We start from the raw sequence: 20,872 nt of genomic DNA on the forward strand, positions 1-20,872 counted from the left end.
ATTTTTCTCACACCAAAGTTTCTGCCAGACACTTCCAAGCAACCTGGAAAACACTCCTGGGGTTACCAGGTAAATCTGGCTGGCACCCTGATGATACAGTAGCATGTTAAGCCTGGCTAATACAAACTGAATAGAAATATGAAATCATTATGGTGAAACAATATCAACCGGACTTAACTTTACCATGATTTTGCATATTTTGTTTATTTCCTGACTGAACCGTTTCTGGTTCAGAATCTCACTAAATACTTCTTTTTATTAATCTCTATAAAGTCTATAAAAAACAAAAGTGTTTCTGTATGAATGTGTATAAATATAACCAATCCACATCCCTGTCCTCACCTATGGTCACGAGCTGTGGTGAGTGACCAAAGATTATGGTCACGAGTACAGATGGTGGATATTAGTGGATATTCCTCCACCAGGTTGCTGGGCTTAGTCTTCATGATAGGGTGAGGAGCTTGATCATGTGGGAGGGCTTTGGAGTAGAGCTGCTGCTCCTCTGATTTGAGAGGAACCAGCTGATTGGTGGTTTGTTCACCTTAAAAGGATGCCCCCTGGCCAGCCCCTAGTAGAGTTGTATCATGCACGTCTCACTAGACACAGGCCCAGGATCCACTGCAGAGCCCATACCTCACAGTTAACTTGGAAATGTTTGGGGATCCCCTGGAGGAGCTGGAATCTGTGGCTGGGGATATATACGTATAGACTGACCTTCTCACTTCTCAGCCTGTTGCCACTGTCACCCCCACCAGGAAAGGCAGAAAGAAAATGAATGAAAGATGTAAATGTGCAATTTACATGTTAAGTTTAAAAATGAATTGAACACAACCCAGATCTGAATCAATTTTTTTTATTATTTCTGGTGTTATTTAAGAGATAGAGACGTATGTAAGCCTGGCTAATACAAACTGAAAAGAAATCATTTTGGGAAAACAATTTCATTTTAATATAACTTTTCTGTGATTTTCCACAATTCTACAAATCATACATATTTTATATATTTCCTGACTGAACCATTTCTGGTTAAGAATCATAAATACTTTTTTAAATTAATTCCTATAAAGTACAAAACAAGTGTTTCTGTATGAATGTGTACAAAGTGTATGGAAGCATCATGAATGCTTCCTTTCCTTTCTCAGAAATGGCAATGCTCATCAGCTCTTGGATTTCATACTGTGCCATTTATATAAATCCGGGACAGGTTTAGAAGTCAGGCCTGTCCTTCTTCAGCTTGGAGTAGTCCATGTTCACCGTGAAGAGCTGTAGAGAGAAAAATGTAATATGTCATGAAGAACAAGTTTATGTCAACATGCATTTTCTTCTACTGCTGATATTGAACCAAGAGCCATATTACAGAAACGTTGAAGCTATCTGTTCAGTAACCAGGAAAACTGCAGTAACATTTAAAGTTGCTTACATTAAGGATTACATTTTGGAATTGGCTATTACAGAATAGCAATTCCCTAGTACTTTCCAAAGCAGAGTAGGAAAAAAGTGGGGGGAAAAAAACAAACAGGAGATGCCAAAATCGCATACTCAAACAAAGGAACCTTCTTTATTAAACAGGGAAGAGATAAAATAATAAAAAGGGGAACAGGCTCTGAAAACTTAGAACTCTTCAGGGGGTAGTTTTCACTACCTTTTACTTCTTCTATTTCTCTTTCCAATTCTTATTTTCCCTTTTTCTTCTTAAATTTGCCTCAAGCAAAGCTCTGATATACCATGCCAGACACCCCTCTACAAAGGTGCGAAGACAAGCTGCGTCATAGGCTGGCCTTAAATATCGTGTCTGGAGGATTCTGGGCAACTGTGTTTTTCTGACCGGTCGCTCTAACGGCGCACCGCTGCCGCCCTCAGCTGGCTGTCGGTGGTATAGCGTGGCCTCTTACAAATGTGTTATCATTTCTGTAGTAATAGCTTACTCCCAGGGACTTGTAAGTGTGTAATTATTGCTATGCAAGGAGACGTTTATTTAACATTTATGGAAGGAGTCTCCAGTGTCAGCACGTTGTAACAGTCAGAGATAAAGCTGCAACTTTTTCTGTCACAGGAAAGTCTTCAGGACAGAAGAGTTTATGTTTTGCAGTTTCTTGGTAACATGACACGCTGCATTTCTTTTTATCTTATTAACTTCAATTGGCCAAAAGAAAAGAGAGGCTAGTGAGGAAATGACTTTAAGTGATCTGTCTAGTGATCACAGAACAAACTCGTTTTGTAGAGGTTCCTCAACATTAAATGTAACTCTAAATGGATTTTTTTGGATTGTGTAGTTAAGAACATAATGCTTTAATGCAGGAAAATTATTTTAAATGGCTGTTTTAGTACTTTTAGTAAAGGTTTAAACTGTGACTTGAACATGACAAGACAAATTTGTCACATTTGCCCAGGAAAATAAACATTTTTTTTCTCACCTTGTATTGGTCGTTAGGGCCGAGCTTGTTCCAGGGTTCAGGGTTATTGGTGCGATCCCACCTATGGTGCACATTGTGTGGTTAAAAACTTGATGTTATGAAGTACTATAGAAAAAATTAAAATGTGAACAAAGTCCTCTTTACCCCAAATGCAAATCAGGTGAAGTGCACTGGAACTATCAGGTTAATGTTGCTAAGATGTAACGGAAGCTTATAGCCTCCAGTTCAGCATTGTGTAAATCATCCCATAGATACAAAAACAGTCTTAAAGCCAAATCAATTTCTTCCTCAGCAGAGAATCAGGTGTCATACTCAGGTGTCAGGTAGGATTTGGATGATGAGATACTTCATATTACCTTGTGTTTTTAATTGAATGCAGCTTTAATAATGTTTATTACACAGTAACTGTGCTAGTTTATAAAACTGACCTAAAAAAAACTAATGAGTTCTTTTGCTCATGTCAATTCAATTTTTCAGAGTTTGTCACTGTTATAAAAATATTGACAATAGGTATGATGTCTCATAAAATTGTATCAAGACCTAATTTATCACAATACTAGTATTATATCGTCATATCAGCCAGCACTAGCTATAGGCTTTCATTACTCCATAGCTAATAGTGCATAGTGCAAATATACAGAAGCAACCTTCGTTCTACTCACGAGCATTCCGGGTTCTTAAGGGCCAGGCGGCAGAGATAGAGCATTGACATGGTTGCTCCACCACCGATGAATACAAACAGAGGGATCAACTACGAGAAAAAAAAAAAAAATTTCCATAATTTTTGAAATGGTGTAATTACTGCAACATTGCAAAATGTGCAATTGTATAGTTTTATTTTTCTCGGGACTTTATATATATATATATATATATATATATATATATATATATATATATATATATATATATATATATGTATATATGATCAAAGTTTTCAGATACAACAGCACATCTTGAAGTGTTTTGTTCCTTAGTTGACCAAATTTAAAAATTCCAATATTTCCAAAGCTACAAAGCTACTGCCTTTTGAGTTTGACCTCTGTGCCCTTTGCCTTTGTTTTTCAGGAATATTAATGACAGAATACTATAATCAGAAATATCAGAGGGCACATAATTAGGCAACATTCATTCATTACCACCACTCACCTATTTATGTGTGTATTATTAATTAAAAGAGTGTACAGGTATGAGGCACAATCCTAGTTATTGCCCCATTAGGTCCATATTGTGCACTAAATAGGGTAAAGAAGCTATTATGTCATACAATTTACAGTCCATTTAATATTATAAGGAATATAGAGCTGCATCAACAATGTGTCTCCATTGCAGAAATTGTGCACTAGGTAGGCCACTATTTACAGGGCTGTAGTGCACTTCTGGAGGGTGTACAGCACATTTGGGACACGGCCATCCGCATTGCAGCACGCACAGCTATACACGTGAGAATAAATCTAAAATAAATGTGAGACTGGTTAGTCCAATCTAACGTATTTAGTTAATGAACATAATAGTGAAACTAGTTTCATTCATTGTTTCCAATCAGATCAAAGACTACCCATAAATACTCAAGACATTTCAATGTCAAAAAGGTTGAATGAAAATATCCCCAAAAAGCACAGAGAATCAAATATACTTACAGCCGGGTGGCTCCTCAGCTGTTTTGCCACAAGTTTTAGCATCCTGTCTGATTTTTTGCGAAAAATATAGACAGAAATCGCCTGTATACTAACACTAAAAGATGTCTTCAGCACTGCGATGCGCGCGCGTGCTCTCTCCGGTACGTTGCCACGGGAATCGGGAATGCGGAGTCGACTCACAGTGAATCGATTCTCTGAATCTTATGAGCAACGAATCAGCTTCTCTAAACGAGGTCGATTCCTGGCTTTTTTTTTTTTTTTTTAATGAAATGTGAATTTCTCTGTTAAAAACATGCGTCTCGAACCCATCACAAGAGTTAATTTTGAATTATTTTTTACTTATTTAAAAAAGTTTTGTCTATTTTTAGAACGTTTATTAGCCCTTATGATTATGTGGGGATTTGCCCATTCAGCTACAAGAGCATTAGTGAGGTCAGGTGCTGATGTTGGTGTTCCAGTTCATCCCCAAGGTGTTCATTGGGGTTCAGGTCAGGGCTCTGTGCAGGACACTCGAGTTCTTCCACTCCAACCTTCTGAAACCATGTCCTCATGGAGCTCACTTTGTGCACAGGGGCATTGTCATGCTGGAACAGATTTGGGCCTCTTAGATCCAGTGAAGGGAAATTGTAATACTACAGCATACAAAAGACATTCTAGACAATTTTGTGCCTCCAACTTTGTGGCAACAGTTTGGGGTAGGCGCATATGAGTGTGATGGTCAGCTGTTGATATACTTTTGGCCATATAGTATAGCTTAGGGTCATTGTCCTGCTGGAAGGTGAACATCTGCCCCAGTCTGAAGTCTCTTGCAGACTGGATAAAGTTTTCTTCTAGGGTTGCATTGTGTTTTGCGCCATCCATCCTGCCCTCAACCCTGACCAGTTTCCCAGTTTGTGCCAATGAAAAGCATCCCCACAAAATGATGCTACCACCACCATGCCTCACAGTGTGAACAATGTTCTAACTTGAATACGTACGCAAGCCACTCCATAAGCCAGCTGTAAATGAGGACAGAAAACAATATACACCTGGCACAGGAAAAAAAGGGTCCAAAAAGAGGCAGTTGTTTTATTGCAGTTAGAACAGGAACAGCCCGGTTTTCCACTGTTGTCATAAACATGACTTTACAATGTTAAAATGAATAAACATTGAGAATTACGACTGAAACAATGACTTGTCTAATGACAACCTCACCCTCAATCACACAACAAAGGTTTAATTAGACTCTTTAATCCAATGAGTTCCCCCAGTGTTCATAAGGAGGTTAGAACAGATTCTGATGGTGTTAACACAAAGTGACAAACTGGCAGTTACATGTACAGTAGATTATATATGTACCTGTCTGTAAGAGAACAGATATACATATTTATATATGCATCTTTTATTTACGTGGCACAGAAATGGCTGTTACATTACCATTTTTTGGCAGTTTGGTTCATCTTCAGACAAAATGGAATTAATTAAAAGAGGAAAAAGGCAGTTGTTCTAGTTTCTTTTTATGACCACTTCTTAAGATGATGTCATAACCATACATTATGATTTGCATTTTTTTGCAGAAGACTTTTGCAGGAAAAAAACAAACATGGCAGGTGCTAAGATTTGAAAAAAATGTGAATTGTTTAGCTAGAGGTGTCTGTCAGGTGGTTAGGCAGTCGGTGCATAGTCCACAGTTGAGTGAAAGTGTATGGCAAAGACACCCAGAGACACGATGGCAAACAGTGTAACAAGAGAAAGGAAATGGTAAAAGTAGCAGAAATTAGGTGAGTCAATGTGAAATCCCATGCCAATAACCGGTGTCTAGAGTATACCACATAAGCAAATTCACCGTATTGCATTTGCACTGAACAACAAACATGGGAAAATTATCAGCTGCTGTGTCTTTGGATGCCTTTGCTGATTAAAATATATTTCTGTGTGTGTGTGAGTGGTTCTAGCTGGGCGTGAGAGCAGGACTTGGCTCTGCACTAATGTTCACCAGGCACTCTGTGGACCTCAGGCTGGGCAGAGACTTACAGCTGGGTAACGAGCTCAGAGAGCCACACAGCCCCAAGATGGATGGCGTATACAATTTATCTGTGGAGGATGAAAGAATAGAAAATACCCATCAGGCCATTTGTCAGAGTGAAATTTAGACTTTTGGTTTATTTGATGTTTTGGTTTATTTGATGTTTCAGACTGCACATAGTTAAGCGATACAAAAAGAAAAAAAGGTCTGAGGGCCATATAGGGCTGAAACGTCCTCATAAAACTCTTTCTATCATTATGAACATCATTACATTGCAATCACTGGTCAAAATTAAGTTATGTGGTATTGAATAGCATTGTTGTGCAGTAATTGGGCTGTATTGATATTCATATATATATATATATATATATATATATATATATATATATATATATATATATATATATATATATATATATATTTTTTTTTTTTTTTTTCTGTAGGAGTTTCAGTCTCTCACTTCGTTTTGGAGAAATTTTGGCCCACTCTTCTTTGCAACATTGATGTTTGAGGGCATTTGTTTATGCACAGCTTTCTTAAGCTCCCAGCACAGCATCCCAATGGGGTTGAGGTCTGGACTTTGACTTGGCCATTCCAACAGCTTGATTTTTTTTTTGTTATTGTTCTTTAGCCATTCAGATGTTGATTTGCTGGTGTGCTTGGCATCATTGCCCTGTTGCATGACCCAATTTTGGCCCAGCTTAAGCTAATGGACAGATGGCCTCACATTTATCTCAAGAATATTCTGGTATATGCAAGTATGTAATATGCAAGTTTCCCAGGTCCTGTGGTGGCAAAACAGGTCCAAATCATCAGCCCTCCACCACCATACTTGAGAGTTAGTATGAGGTGTTTGTGGTGATAAGCTGTATTCATTTTTTGCCAAACATGGCCCTGTGCATGATGACCAAACATGTCCACCTTGGTCTCATCGGTCCAAAGGATATTGTTCCAGAACGTCAGATGCAATTTTGCAAGCCTAAGTCATGCTGCCATATTCTTTTTGAAGAGTAGGGGCTTTTTCCTAGCCACTCTTCCATGAAAGTACAGTCTTCGTCTGATTGTGCCGCCATGAACATGTCACGTCATGAACATGTACCTACAGGGGCCTGTAGGTCTCCATTTGCAAACAATCCTTCTCATTGTAGAATGGTAAATTTCAAATTGTTTGGAGATGGCCTTATAACCTGTCCCAGATTGATGAGCAGCAGTGATTGCTTCTCTGAGGTCATGCCTGATGTCCTTTCTTCTTGGCATGATGTAGACACACACCTGAGTGCTCCAGAACACCAAACTGCCAAAAGGTCTGCTTTTACAGAGGAAGTCACACTTTTTGATGAGTAACGAATCTTGGGCATTTAATTAGTAACACCTAGTTACTAATATTACTGCTAATTACCCTTTTAATGTTTGAGGAAGTAAGAAGAGTGTACTTATTTTTTCCCACCTGTTTTCTGAATGCTGGTTTACTTTTTGGGAAAAATGACTACATACTGATATCTGTTTTTTTTTGTTGTTGTTGTTGTTGTTGTCATCTGAGGTTATTTGTTTATTTATCTAAGATTGTGAGGACCACATATTTGTTAATTTGGCCCTGATAAATTAAAACATAGAACTGAAGGAGGGTGTACTTTCTTTTTCACACGACGGTAATAAGCTCTTCTGGTTGTTTGTGTTAATTATCCACAAATAACCATTTGGAACTGGAAAATATTTCATTTAGATTTCTTTTCATTTTACTGGCCATCCTTTTTATTGCTGTGGCTAGTAATATTTTAAGTATTTCTTCTATGTTTTTGAAAATCATAACAGCACCATTGTTTAATCTGTAATTGTCATTCCCATGAAGACAGCAGGTCAAGCCAAAAAAACAATTCCTTTATGGTGGTATTTCAGTCTAAACAGAATCTGGAGGTTTCACCTGCTCTGCACCAAGGCTGGCCGTTTGGCTTCCCCTCGGCCTTCTGGGAATCCGAGTCCAAGCTGATGTGTGCTGAGAGAAGCTCAGGACTCCGGAAACTTCCACTGTTGCTTAAACACAAAGAACAAAGTTTAGTGAAGATGGAAACTGGCAAATTGCTGATATATTGGATCTATTATTATCAGTACTGCAGATGCCAGTATCTGACCTGCTGTAGAGCTGGCTTTCTTCCTGGTTGTTGTAGGTGTGGAGTGATGGCCACTGGTTTACAAGAGGAATAGACATATCCTTAGACAAAGGATGAGCTTCACCAGGAATCAGACTTGTCCTGAGAAATAAAAACACTAAAAATCAGCATATATCACTATCTGCTCCCAGCTAAGCATTCTCAACGAGGACGACATTCAACCCCCTGAATCCACCACTCTGGCAGTACAAACCACACTGTGTATGGAGATTTTGGATAACACCATCTGTCTATTTGTGAAACAATGAAGTATTATAACGAGTGCATTAATATAAACTGCACTACCGTCAGAGCTGCTGTTACAGAAAAGTAATCAACACCTTCTGATCAGTCAGAATCCTGAATTCAACTCTGCTATGGTATAAGAATATATAGAAAAAGCCTGTGTGTGTGTCTTACAGCTGCTCCTGTAGCTCCAATACGACAGACTCCAATTCTCTCTTTTCCTGATGGCTCTGCAGCTGAATCTCCTCCAGTTTCTTGTTTAGTTTCTTGTTCTCCATCTCCAGATTCTTCAGCTGCGACTCCCGCAATCGCACAAGCTCCTCCAGGTAGCCCTATACACACGCACACACACCTGAACTCTGTAAGTCGCCCTACAGCATCTTCAAATTCTGACCTCTTAGAAAGAACATGAATATTTACAAAAACTAACATTAATGTACCAGGTATTTGCATTTTTTTTCAGATTCCTGTTTAAATTGCACTTCAGCTCCCCCTACTGGTATAATATAGTTTAGTATTTGTCCAGTTAGTTTTGCCGATGTTCATAATAATGAGAATTCCAGAGCAATGGGCTCAATTCACTAATAAGAGTTGACTCTCCATTCCCAAACATCTCATTGCAATTTTGTTCCTGACCAGGCAAAGATATTTTGAATAAGTTTACATTGTAAGACACAAGTTTCACTGTTATATCTAAAGATAAACATGGCCGAGCAGGACTCCTTTGCTGTTGGCATAGATGAAGAAACAAGTTTTATTTGGTTTAGAACTTCTAAACATTGTTATCGCTGCCAAATTGCTGTGATATAACAGGAATAAAACACTTCACAATGTGCTGTTATAGGAAAAGAATCAACTTCAACTACAGATGGTAACAGTAATTGTACTTCATCACACTCATTATTTTACAATAACAGCACGACTCTCTCTGCTCACCTTCTGGGCGTTGACGATCTTGAACCTCTGCTCCATCCTGCGACATTTGTTACTCCAGCTATCTTCGTCCGTGACCAGCGGGATGTAGGGATGCTCAGGAATGCTGTCGTCACTGTTGCTGCTGTCCACGCTGCAGCAGTCATCGTCATCGCTCAGGTAGTCATAGCTGAACAGATAAATGGATCATAAGTATGAAATCTGTAAATATTTTGTTTGTTATAATGGACTTTAATATTGACCTGCATAAATAAGTGCTGCATGACTGTTTATACTGTATAATGTACTGTATATTTTCCCATCATTCCCCCCAAATAATTAACAATAAGTACTGAATGGCCATTTGATTAAAAACAAAAGGATGGTCTTCTGACTTTTGCACAGTACTGTATATTTATTAATTTGGTATATGACTAAAAAAGCAGTAGTGGCGTAAACGGAGCTTACCTCTGAGTGAACTTGAGATATGGCGTATAGTCGATCACTGCCTCCGTTTTTCCATCCAGAGCCTCTCCCTTTAAACAGAAACTGAGAAGACAACACAACTCAACTGTTATAGAAAAATAATATAATAATCAATATAATGATTAATAATTCATTAATCATTAACAAATAATAATTAACAAAATAATTCATATAAAGTAACCATGGAACCATAGAAGCGAAGAAAAACTAGTGGTGATGTCATACAATCCAGTTTGTGTTTAGCTAATTGAATTGACCATAAACCCTGTTACGTCTGATCCAGTGACATCTGCCATTCTGTCAGATCTCGTCTCACCTGAAGTCAATAGCTCCGAGTCCAATTAACATTCCTGTAAGAACGCTGGCTTCTTCTCTTAGCATGATGGCCCCTTCATCGTAGAACCTCCTGCAGACACACACACACACACACACACACACACACGCCACTCAATAATTCAATAACTAAAGGGTGCACAAACTATAGAATATTGAAGTGTGCACATGCATTTTCTTTTTTTTTAATGAGACAATATTTTTGTCTCAACAAACATAATTACTGCATTTTTCTGTTTCTGTTTTTTAACTGTGTCTTAAATAATTTATGAAATATGTGCTTCTGAAGTGAAGTACAATAAAATATTCTTTTGTTTAAAGTTGTTATGTTTGTAAGTTTATAACTGTATCGGGTGCTTATTATGTGCCATATCAGATACTTTTTCTATAGTTAGCTGTGTGTATGGCTGTTAAATTTCCAGAATTGGTCAAATTTCCATGTATACAGTTCACAACAGGTCGGACCTTGTAGTGCGGCTGTCTCTCAGCGCCGTGGCGATGTATTCGGACAGACGTTTTTCCATCAGTGCTACTCTTATCCAAGCTCTGCCCTACATATACCAACAACAACAACAGGGATAACAGCAACAATACAGCAAAAGTAATAAGATTTACACCTATTTTTGTTAGTAAGCTTTGAAACTTTGAGAATTCTTTACCGCTGGAACTCCTGACCCTCACCTTTGCTCGAGACGAGCTGATGTTCTCCATGTTCTCGATGCTGCCGATGCAGCTGTTCTGCACTTTATTGCAGGCGAGACGGATGAAGTCCCAGAAACTGCGCTGGCCATCGAACCAGCTCCCTGCTCCTGTCGCAGAAAGAAACAAAATACAATAATACACAATATTTTTCCACACTTATTGGCTCCACTGCTGTAACTGTAAAGAAGATCACTTTCGTCATTTTTCTACCTTTAAAGCGGTGGCTGAGGATGTGCTCAAGAATGGAGGCAAAATTGATGAACTCCTCGGACGAGTCGTCGATTGGTTCTGCCGTATACTTCTCCAGCAATGTCTTCACCGAAAACCTGCCGCACAAAGACACCACGACAATTTCACACACTTTCTGATGCTTTAAATAGATGTTAGATGAGTAAATTTATGTGCTATGAAACAGCATTGCCGTGTGTGTTACAAAATCAGCATGATGGACAAGTAAGGAATAAAACCCTTAGGCGTGTGTGCCCTGAAGTTGATTATTTTCCTATAACAGCACATCCTAAAGTGTTTTCTTCCTCTTATACTATAAAAATTTGCCAACAATTACACATTTTTATTAATTAAAGAAACACATCATACAATTTATCTGTTTATAGTTACATTTACTATTGTATTGTAGAATATTCACAAAACAAGTTCCTGTTATTATGTAATCGTTTCCTCACCAGCCTCTCATTTTTTCTCTCTCTTGAAGTTAATAAGACAAAAAACAAAAACAAGGAGCAGTTACTATAGAAACGATAATGTATTAAAACGGCCACGTTTATACAAATCATGCAGATGAAACTACTGTTGTTATAGAAAATTAATATTAATATGAATAAAATCTTGGACATGTTAATAGAAATGACATGTTCCACGCAGTATACAGCTGTGAATCATCAGTAGATGTCTTGATTCAATTCAAATCCAGGAACAAATCCAGGAACCGTGAAGACTGAGAAAAGAACAGAAGTCTGATACTGTGTTCCTACGTAGCACAACAGAAAATCAATCACAGCGACACTAGCTACATGGTAGTTCATGTATGTTGAGGAGGGCAGATAGCGCTTTCTTCCAAGTGTGTTACGCTGCCGTCTGACACAGCATGAGCAGCAGTTCGCAAAGATGTGATTGGCTGGCTTTATGTGGCTCGAAGGAAGGGCTAGCCTTCACCAACCCTGGGTGGTAGCTGTCGTATGATGGGGGTGGTGGTGGCTGGAAATGAGTAAATTGGGAAGAAAATTTGATTTTTTTTTTTTTTTTTTAAGGGGGAAAAAGGAATTCTGATACTGTAAACCCAAATCATGACTCTGGCATGGCTTATTCTGTAAGAAAGTGGCACTGGTGTCACCTTCAGCTGTCTCGTGGAACAACAATGCCCCCTTGAGCACTACACAAGACTGTACCAAATGAGAAAAACAAACCAGCCGTGACGTTCAGTCAGCCTTTCAAATCTGCACCCAAATCTGCAAGAAGCAACTCCCTGCCTCAGCAAAAATGTTTCTCAAATCCCAGATGACTCCCTGCACCTTATATAACTGCACTAGATAAGGTGTGGGACATTTTAAGCTTCACTTGGGACTCAGGATGAAACAGTGGCGTCTTCTTTCTCTGTCGTACACTTTACGATTCACACAGGGTGAAATAACGGCCTTAGTGCACTATGTCCAATAATGTCCAATACCCAGCCATTGACAGCTTGCTATTCCCTAGATAAGTGCACTTCACCCTACAAAATGGCTTCTACACCCTATGTAGTGCACTATATGTCCAATATTGAGCTATTCAGAGCTCACATATTTGTATTCTCTACATAAATGCATTTCTTCCTATATGTAGCTGCTACACTCTTTGTAAAGCATTATATGTATAGACTAGGGAATGATTTCTGCTTCCATCTCCTACTACAACCTTTATAATGGCTTCTACAAGAAAGAAAGGAAGTGAGAACATGAGGACATATTAATATACTGTATTTTTTTTTAAATCCCTTTTTGAAGTTGATGAACATGACATAATTAAGGTTTTGCCTAAAAAGGACCTGTTAGCATTTTAGCCTGACTAAAGAACAAAGCGTTGAATGTGGGGGGGAGGGGGGGTTGTTTTGTCGTTTTTCTTAATACTATTATTGTTTTCTCTGAATTATAAATCATTAACAAGTAAGAAAAACAAACCACAGTTATATTTTTATTACGAATTTATTTTAAAACAATGATTAAAATCGACTAAAGGAAGCCACAGCTCCCACGCCAGTCTTTTCTCTCAGCTGGTACCGACCGCTCCGCGCGCGTCCTTTCGCCCTGACGGAAGGTTGTCGTCATGGCAACGACCTCATCCGGGAACTAATCATAAATCGCGTCACCGAAAAAAAAAAGCTGCTGTCTTTCTGGTTTTGATAACACAAATAACAAATGAAAAAACTACAACAAACCTCTTGAAAAATCTTTCTGTCGTTATAGTTATACCTATGTATATATTTATATGTATTTTGTACTTTAGCCTGTTTTTTAGGCTAACGTCGAGGTCTGGTGCTAGTCACCGAGCCATAATAAATAAGCTATTGTTATTGTTGCTTGTAAAAAAAAATGGCTAACTAGCCAAAAATATCTATTATTTTCGTTATCTATGGAAGTAGCATCGTAAGCATGACGTAGACCAGGTGATGTGGTCACTGTGGCTATTTTTTGGTTTGTCTTCCTGACCTCCATATCACAATATCACTATCTCTCAGCAGTGTCTAAATGGATACCGGAAGTCGCGCGAATGCAAAAGAGGAGAAATTTTTTTTTTTTTTTTTTTTTTTTTTTTTTTGTAGATACTTTAAAATGTAGGGATCTGAGAGATGTATCGCGTCCCTCCTAGAGAAATAATGCACTATGCAGGGTGTTTATTAGAGATTATTAACGCACCTGCACACGGTGATCAGGTTCTTCCGTTCCACTGCCACGTTCCTCGAGCCGCCTTTCTTGGCCATCGCGGTGTGAGCGCGTGCGTTTCGGGAAGAGGACGGCGGCACCCGGCGCCGCTGTCCGTTCAGCACCACGGCCGGCCGCGGAACCGGAAGCGGAAAAACACCCCTCCCTTCCGCTCTGCGTCATGTGCGCAACATTCAGCAGACCCTCACCTTATAAGTGCATCTGATTCATAAGATGGATTTATCTGTAGAAGTGCATAAAAATGGTTTTTGTATTAAAAGCCAAAATCTGTAGATGGAAAAAAATCAGATTTTTATATTCAGTGTTTATTTTAACTGTCAGCACTTATGTACACAGTTCATCATTTATATATGAAGTGTGTAGAGTTGAAGCTGATTATTTATCTCATAACATCACGTCCCCAAGTTTCTGCAGCTGCACTACTGTCAGAGCTGCTGTAATAGAAAATTAATCAACGTCGTCTATAACAGCAGGTCTGACAGTAGCACAGCTCCAAATCACAGCTTTATATTAATGCACTGGTTCTAATATGTTTTCCCGTTTCTAGAGTAACCGCGTATTCACAGGGACTTCCATGGTGGACTTTAACGGTGAAGTTTTCTGTAGGGAGGTAAAGCTGTGATTTTAGGTTTTCTGACTTCTTCAGGACACAGGAGTATACACTCTGTTTCTCAGTGACTTAACCAGCTGAGGTTTTATTTGTGTCTTCAAGACAGAGAAAGGAGAAACACTGGTGAGGGAACGATTGTTTATAGCTGCTATAACATAAGCGAGAACATTAAATGAAACTATAAATGGATAAAAAGTATAGCGTGTCATTCATTTATAAATAAAACTTTGTAATCTCTGTGGTATAAGAGGAATAAAACACTTAGGGACGTGCTGTTATAGGAAAGTAATCCGTTTCAGTGTGGTAACAGTGACTCCGTTTTATCACACCACACTGTCACTCAGTATTTTAATGTAACGCACCACACGCAGTGGTTTATTATTTACATAATGCATCGTGATTAGCTGTGTAGCTGGTTTTATTCATATATTTCTTGCTTGTAGTACAGGCCTGTTTTCCTTTAGGTCTATTAATTGAATATGAGAGTTACCTGAAAGGTTACGAGTGTCTCACGTTGTGTTTCATCACAAATACAGTGTGCTAGGGCTGTCTCTCACTGACTGCTCTCCGGATTTCACAAAAAATGTGTTATTTTTCAGTAGAGAGAGATCAATGATCACAGTACGAAAATAAAATCGATCCAAATGAAAGCAAGATTAAAACTCTCGGGGCAGAGACATGCATTTTTCAAGAGGAGGAGATTCTTATCTGGGAGTATTCTTATCTAACAGTAGTACCAATCCAAAAAAGTCAAATTAGACACATCTATCTTCTGGTGTCCCTGGAGGACTAGTGGTTAGGCCTTGGCGCTCTCAATGCTGCAGCCCAGATTCGATTCTCGGCCAGGGAACCTACCCCAGCCACTGGGGTTGCACAAGGCAGTGCAAAACCCAATGCCAGTCCCAAGCCCGGATAAAATTAGGGAGGATTGCATCAAGAAGGGCATCCAGTTTAAAAATTGTGCCAAATCAAATATGTGGACCAGTGATCCACTGTGGCGACCCCTAATGGGAGCAGCCGAAAGAAGAACAACCACAACAACAGCAGACACATCTATCTTCTGGATGTAAACCTGAGACTTACTCAGCTGCCACATCTAACAGGACTTTATGATGATCTCAACGTTTATCATCTTTCCATCATCTTTCATTAACATTCATCATCTTTTAGGCATTTTTGAGTCATCCAGGCTGACTCAATCCATCTGCACCCTTACTTTTTTTTTGTGTGTATATATATATATATTGATAGATAGATAAATAGAAAGATAAATAGATAGATATACAGTGAAATATACATAGATATGCAGTTAAACCTCTTAAAATAAGGCTGAAAGTCTACACTTCGATCACATCTTGATTGTTTTATTTCAAATCCATTGTGGCGGTGTATAAAGGCAAAATCACAAAAACTCTGTCATTGTCCAAATACTTCCGGACCTGACTGTATATATATATGTATATATATATATATATATATATATATATATATATATATATATATATATACATACACATATATATTACATATTTTTGTGCTCTAAAAAATGAAACCAAGATAAATCATGTCAGATGTCAGCTCATATTCCACCTTTAATGTGATATATGCTAGTGAAAAACAAATAGAACCATGGATAGACGGCAATTTTGTATTGTTTATTGCAAATAGGTCTATCATTACTGATTACGTGATCTCCACTTCATCCAGTGTAAGTGTTTCACCGCATGTGTCTGGATTCCTCCAGAAATAAATATTCGTATAGAGAGATGGTTGGATGGATGGATGGATAGATGGATAAGGAAATAAGAAAAACAGTGACAGCACTGAACGCTAGATGGCGAACTATTCTTTTTTTTTTTATCGCTGAAGACCTTCAGACCCTCTCTGTGCTACAAGATACATCATGTTTGCTTTTTTCTTTTTCATTTCCAGTATAAAGCCAGCAGCAGCTCCTCTCACTGCCCTTGAAACAAAACTTAGGAGGGTTTTTTAGTGACAGCAGTCACAGAGATTTCACCATGTTTGGGTTTTCATGGATTGTCCAAAATAAAAAGTGCTAAATAAAAATTGCCACTGTCTCTTTAGCTAGTCAGCTAGCCACAGTTGATATATAACCCAAGGACAACATAAACAAATCAACGTTTCAGGAACATAAGTAGTAAACACATATATTTTATTAATGAACGACATGCCACACATTTTGTCTGAATATAGTTGCATTTAATGTTGTGGAACATCCACGAGACAAACTACTTCCTGTTCTCACTTACGTTATAGCAGCTATACATCTTCTCACAAATTTTCAGGAAGTTTTTAATCACCAATGTTTTACCAATGTTTTTAATTTATTGTGGAGTTTCCACTGTTCAAGTTCCTGTAAATGAGTTGCTACCATAGAAATGATAACTGGGAAATTAATCAGCATCTTCTGACCAATCAGAATCCAGAATTACACTGATCCTGTTACACTGTGCCACTTTACTTTGGTATTTGTTATATTGATCTGTGTGTGTGTGTATGCGTGCGTGTGTGGGTGGGTGTGATGTTGAATGATCTTATGCTGGTTTGTCAAGTCAAATCCATGTGAACCCTGTACATTTGCCAGATGTTGAGTAATCAGTGTGTGTGTGTGTGTGTGTGTGTGTGTGCACGTCTGAAACAGCTCTGTGAAATTCCAGACTGCAGTGAGAGGCGGCAGAAGAAAGGAAGAGAGCAAAAGGGGCCGAAGCTGGCATTGAGCCCACTAGATGGAAAAGCTGAGGATAAACTCTCAAAGAAAAAAAAAGATTTAAAAATAGACAGAAAATCAGACTTTAGACATAGTAACATATTCTCTATTCTTCGTCACAAATGTCTGAGATTAAAGTGTCAATAATTTTGCAAATAAAAGTATAATATATTGGCATTTTATAATACAAATTAAAATCAATTGGTATTTTATAGTAAAAATAATAACGATTTTTGTTTTAAAAAACAATAATAGTTTGGTGATTTATAATAAAATAAAAATCTGCTAGTAGTTTGTAGTTTAAATAATAATATTTTCATATTTTATAATACATATAAAACAATAATATGTTAGTATTCTATAGTACAAATAATAAAATATTAGTAGTTTTTAGTAAAAAAAAATAATGTAATATTAGTATTTCCTAGCATAAAATAATAAAATATAAAATATATATTTATAAAAATACAATCTTAGTATTTCAAAGTAAAACATAATAAAAATATTATAATGTTATAGTAGAAAATAATACAATGTTAGCATTTCATAGTAAAAAATAATAAAATATTAGTATTCTATAGTAAAAAAATAATAATAAATTAGAAATATTCAGGTATCCTGGAAGAATTTATGGTGTCATCAATCTTCACAAAAGCCACAAAACAGCCTTAAAGCATAACTTTAATGATCCTCCTCAATCTTTTAGACTGGGTTTAGGGACTTTTCCAGAAAAAGAAAATTGCATCCACTTCCTGGCAAATTTCCAGTTTTAAAAGCTTTATTATTATTATTATTATTATTACTATTATTATTATTATTATTATGACTGACTGTGCTTAATGGTACAGTCATGTATACTGTGTATGTATTTTTATATCCATTACCTGACTTGTGTGTACCATCAGTCTCTTTGGTGTTAAAAACACTTTTGTGAGCGATGAAGAAATTGTACATGTGTGAAACCACACATTTCTACCTCGGGGAAACTGGAAGAGAAATTTTGGTAGAAATACTTGGAAATTTGAAACGTGTTTTGTTCTGTTTTGTTGATGTACAATTCTTTTGCATTCATTTTAAGTATTCAATAGTGTCAATAATTTTGATGAATTTTTGATATAAAAAATTATTTAAAACTAGTGATTCTTATGAGAATGATTTTTGTTACAAATCTGTCATTTGTATTTCAAATTATATGAGTGGAAAATTTAGTTTGATCCAGTTTGAAACCACACATTCTTCTTCATGGCTGGAATAACACTGAAATGGGGAGAAGGACAAACAGATGAGTAAAAAAAAAAAAAAAAAACTTTTCCCTTCTAAGCTGTTAGCAGAGTCAGGCAAATATTTATCCAGGATCTTGCCGAGAATGCTGGGATGTCATTTGCAGTATGTAGGGGGAAAAGGAAAGGAATTCTGAAGAGAAAGAATAGGCTGTGTGAAGGGAAAGACATTTTATTTGATCTGTTATCAAAAATGAATACAATTTTTTTGAACATATCAAATAAAATTGCATCATTCTTCAGTAATATAAGTTGGAAAAGTATGTCCTTATGGATTGGACAAAGGTTAATATACTAATTGTGACATCACAACAGCAAAACAAAGCAAATTGTGTGTGAACAGGAAATTCTGATATTTCCTGTAAGGATTTCAGATGAATTTTCTGTCCAACTCATTTTTTATCTACCTCTATACCATACATAAATGACAGTATCAAGATTCCCATATTATATCTACATTATGGATATAAAAGAATAATGTGTTCTACATGCATACAGATATGAACAGGAGATGCATCAGGACTTGAATGCTCCACCAAAAATGTGGTACAATGTGAGCAGGTACAAATAAAAATAATATCTGCATAACTGAGATTAAAGTCAGGAACAATTATGAACTGGAGTGATGTAGCTGAGGTTGAGCCAAAATTCACACACCATGCTGACACTGTTGACATTTCTACCTCTGGGTTTTCCCAATGTTTTCCAATGGTTTCTGGAGCATAATGGTAGGGTTCATATTTAATTAATTCAAAAAAAAAAAAAAAAACTTCTGGTTGAAGGACGGATGCAATGATACGAAACTGCACAGAGTATGAAAGCTTGTAATCCAACGAAGATGGTTTCATTTTCATGCAACCTTTGCAGATGTCCTCTCTGCATTAAGTACTCTGAGGCCTTAATGTTGTTTTCATACTAGACTTTTTTTTTTTAAATCGTTTCTTTGGTCACAGTGGAGTTTCAAAAGTTGAAAAAGTTCAACTGTTCAGAAAAGCACTGACTAGGACAAAGTAGAGGTGAAAAATTAGTCTTGCCTGTAAGTGAATATCAGGAGAATTACAATAATGCTGCTGTAACTAAAAAATAGCAGCGTGTCTATTTTTGCTACGTTCACCGCTACGTAATGTGACGTCCCACTTCACATCACTGGGGCTGCATACAATTCTTCTTGTAGCCTCTAAAGCTACAATGAAGGCAAACAACCTCCTCATGACCAGAGGTACACAAATCTTTATTTCGTCTGCATTACAGATTATAATAAATCTAGTCTACAGAGCAACTAGGTTAGTTAGTTAGTTAGCTGATAGTAGCTAGGGCTGTTAAGAGCTTTGTTATGGTTGAAGTGTGTACATCATATGTGCCACAATTCTCCTGTTGAAAACAGTTGGTTGGTTTATTTATTTATTTATTTACAATTTAATTTATCAGTTGGTACTGTAGTTACAGTACATACTGTACTAAAGAACGTAATGAAAGTCCTGAAGCTCTGCTTGGTAAATATGGTGGTATAAGTGTCGGAGACATACTACTTCCATGAACAAAAAGTGGAACTGAGTCATCTCTGTAGATCAGGAAAGAGAGCACAAACCCTAAATCTTTAAGTCCTTAAACATTGAAACTGCACACATGGAAAGAAGAAGTCATTTTATCACCTTCTAGTCATCTATCTCTCCATTTACAGAAGCTGGAACTCCACATAGTCCAATTCCTGTATTCCTCAGACCAGGTTCGATCTTCCTGCTCTTATTCCCAGCAGCGTTTGCTCGGAGAGCGGAAATTCAAGATTTATGGCGGTAAGAGTAAGTGCTTGTATTGTGTGTGTATGTGTGTCCTTTCAAAGCCACCTTTGATTTTCATGCGTGTGTCTACAGAGTAAGTAAAGTTGTCTCAGTTCTGGATCCTGAATGACATAGCTCTTGTCTTCTCAGATGTTACCTTCACATCAAGCATCTTGTCCAGTTCCTTTCCCGAAATGCCTGGCCTGCTGGTGGATTCAAGGGAATTGTAATCATTTGGTCATTTGCTTTGCACTGAATACTTAAATCATCAGTTAATATACTGTATAAATTAAGAGAGAATGGAAAGATTAAACTGAATAAACTGAGGGGGAAAAAACAGAACAAGATGCCAAAAGAACATAATCCTACATAAGCAGTGAAGTTAGAAGTGTACACATGAAGTTAGCGATATCTATTTGTTGTTAAAGGTGACAGAATGGACAAAGGGACCTCTATTTTACAATTATTTCCAAAAAAAAAACTCCAAGAAGTTAAAAAGGAAACATGAATATATCCTGCAAAAAGACAACGATCTAAAACCTAAAGCAAAAATATTGTGAGAATAGTTTTTGCTGATTTGAAGAAGGCAAATTTCTGTTTAGCAAAGTTGAAACAAAAATATCAGATTGTCTTTTGGGGGGGGGGGGGGGGGGGGGGG

The 20,872-nt window shown here is 37.4% G+C and overlaps 2 protein-coding genes across 2 annotated transcripts; both read right to left on the minus strand.

Annotated features, from left to right (window-relative positions):
* Positions 1 to 839: 839 nt before the first annotated feature.
* Positions 840 to 4,220, minus strand: ndufa4b (NDUFA4 mitochondrial complex associated b). The gene is made up of 4 exons (XM_053238990.1): positions 4,052 to 4,220; positions 3,077 to 3,165; positions 2,415 to 2,475; positions 840 to 1,263 (listed from the first exon to the last, which is right to left on the minus strand). The coding sequence occupies exons 1-4, from the start codon at positions 4,091 to 4,093 to the stop codon at positions 1,207 to 1,209; spliced, it is 249 nt and encodes an 82-aa protein (XP_053094965.1). The 5' UTR covers positions 4,094 to 4,220; the 3' UTR covers positions 840 to 1,206.
* Positions 4,221 to 5,093: 873 nt separating this feature from the next.
* On the minus strand, positions 5,094 to 13,962 carry rundc3ab (RUN domain containing 3Ab). The gene is made up of 11 exons (XM_026947848.3): positions 13,792 to 13,962; positions 11,093 to 11,208; positions 10,862 to 10,989; positions 10,646 to 10,731; positions 10,164 to 10,253; positions 9,830 to 9,910; positions 9,386 to 9,551; positions 8,624 to 8,781; positions 8,186 to 8,305; positions 7,978 to 8,087; positions 5,094 to 6,124 (listed from the first exon to the last, which is right to left on the minus strand). The coding sequence occupies exons 1-11, from the start codon at positions 13,854 to 13,856 to the stop codon at positions 5,982 to 5,984; spliced, it is 1,263 nt and encodes a 420-aa protein (XP_026803649.1). The 5' UTR covers positions 13,857 to 13,962; the 3' UTR covers positions 5,094 to 5,981.
* Between the last annotated feature and the right edge of the window lie 6,910 nt (positions 13,963 to 20,872).

The sequence above is a fragment of the Pangasianodon hypophthalmus genome, chromosome 12, assembly GCF_027358585.1.
Source record: "Pangasianodon hypophthalmus isolate fPanHyp1 chromosome 12, fPanHyp1.pri, whole genome shotgun sequence".
Classification (NCBI taxonomy): domain Eukaryota; kingdom Metazoa; phylum Chordata; class Actinopteri; order Siluriformes; family Pangasiidae; genus Pangasianodon; species Pangasianodon hypophthalmus.

Coding starts and splice junctions, on each gene's coding strand:
- ndufa4b (XM_053238990.1), bottom strand. CDS start 4,093: ATGCTAAAACTTGTGGCAAAACAGCTGAGGAGCCACCCGGCT. Junction 3,166..4,051: donor AGCTGAGGAGCCACCCGGCT/GTAAGTATATTT, acceptor TTTTTCTCGTAG/TTGATCCCTCTGTTTGTATT. Junction 2,476..3,076: donor CTTAAGAACCCGGAATGCTC/GTGAGTAGAACG, acceptor TGTGCACCATAG/GTGGGATCGCACCAATAACC.
- rundc3ab (XM_026947848.3), bottom strand. CDS start 13,856: ATGGCCAAGAAAGGCGGCTCGAGGAACGTGGCAGTGGAACGGAAGAAC. Junction 9,552..9,829: donor TATCTCAAGTTCACTCAGAG/GTAAGCTCCGTT, acceptor TTATCTGTTCAG/CTATGACTACCTGAGCGATG. Junction 6,125..7,977: donor CCAGCCTTGGTGCAGAGCAG/GTGAAACCTCCA, acceptor CATCCTCCACAG/ATAAATTGTATACGCCATCC.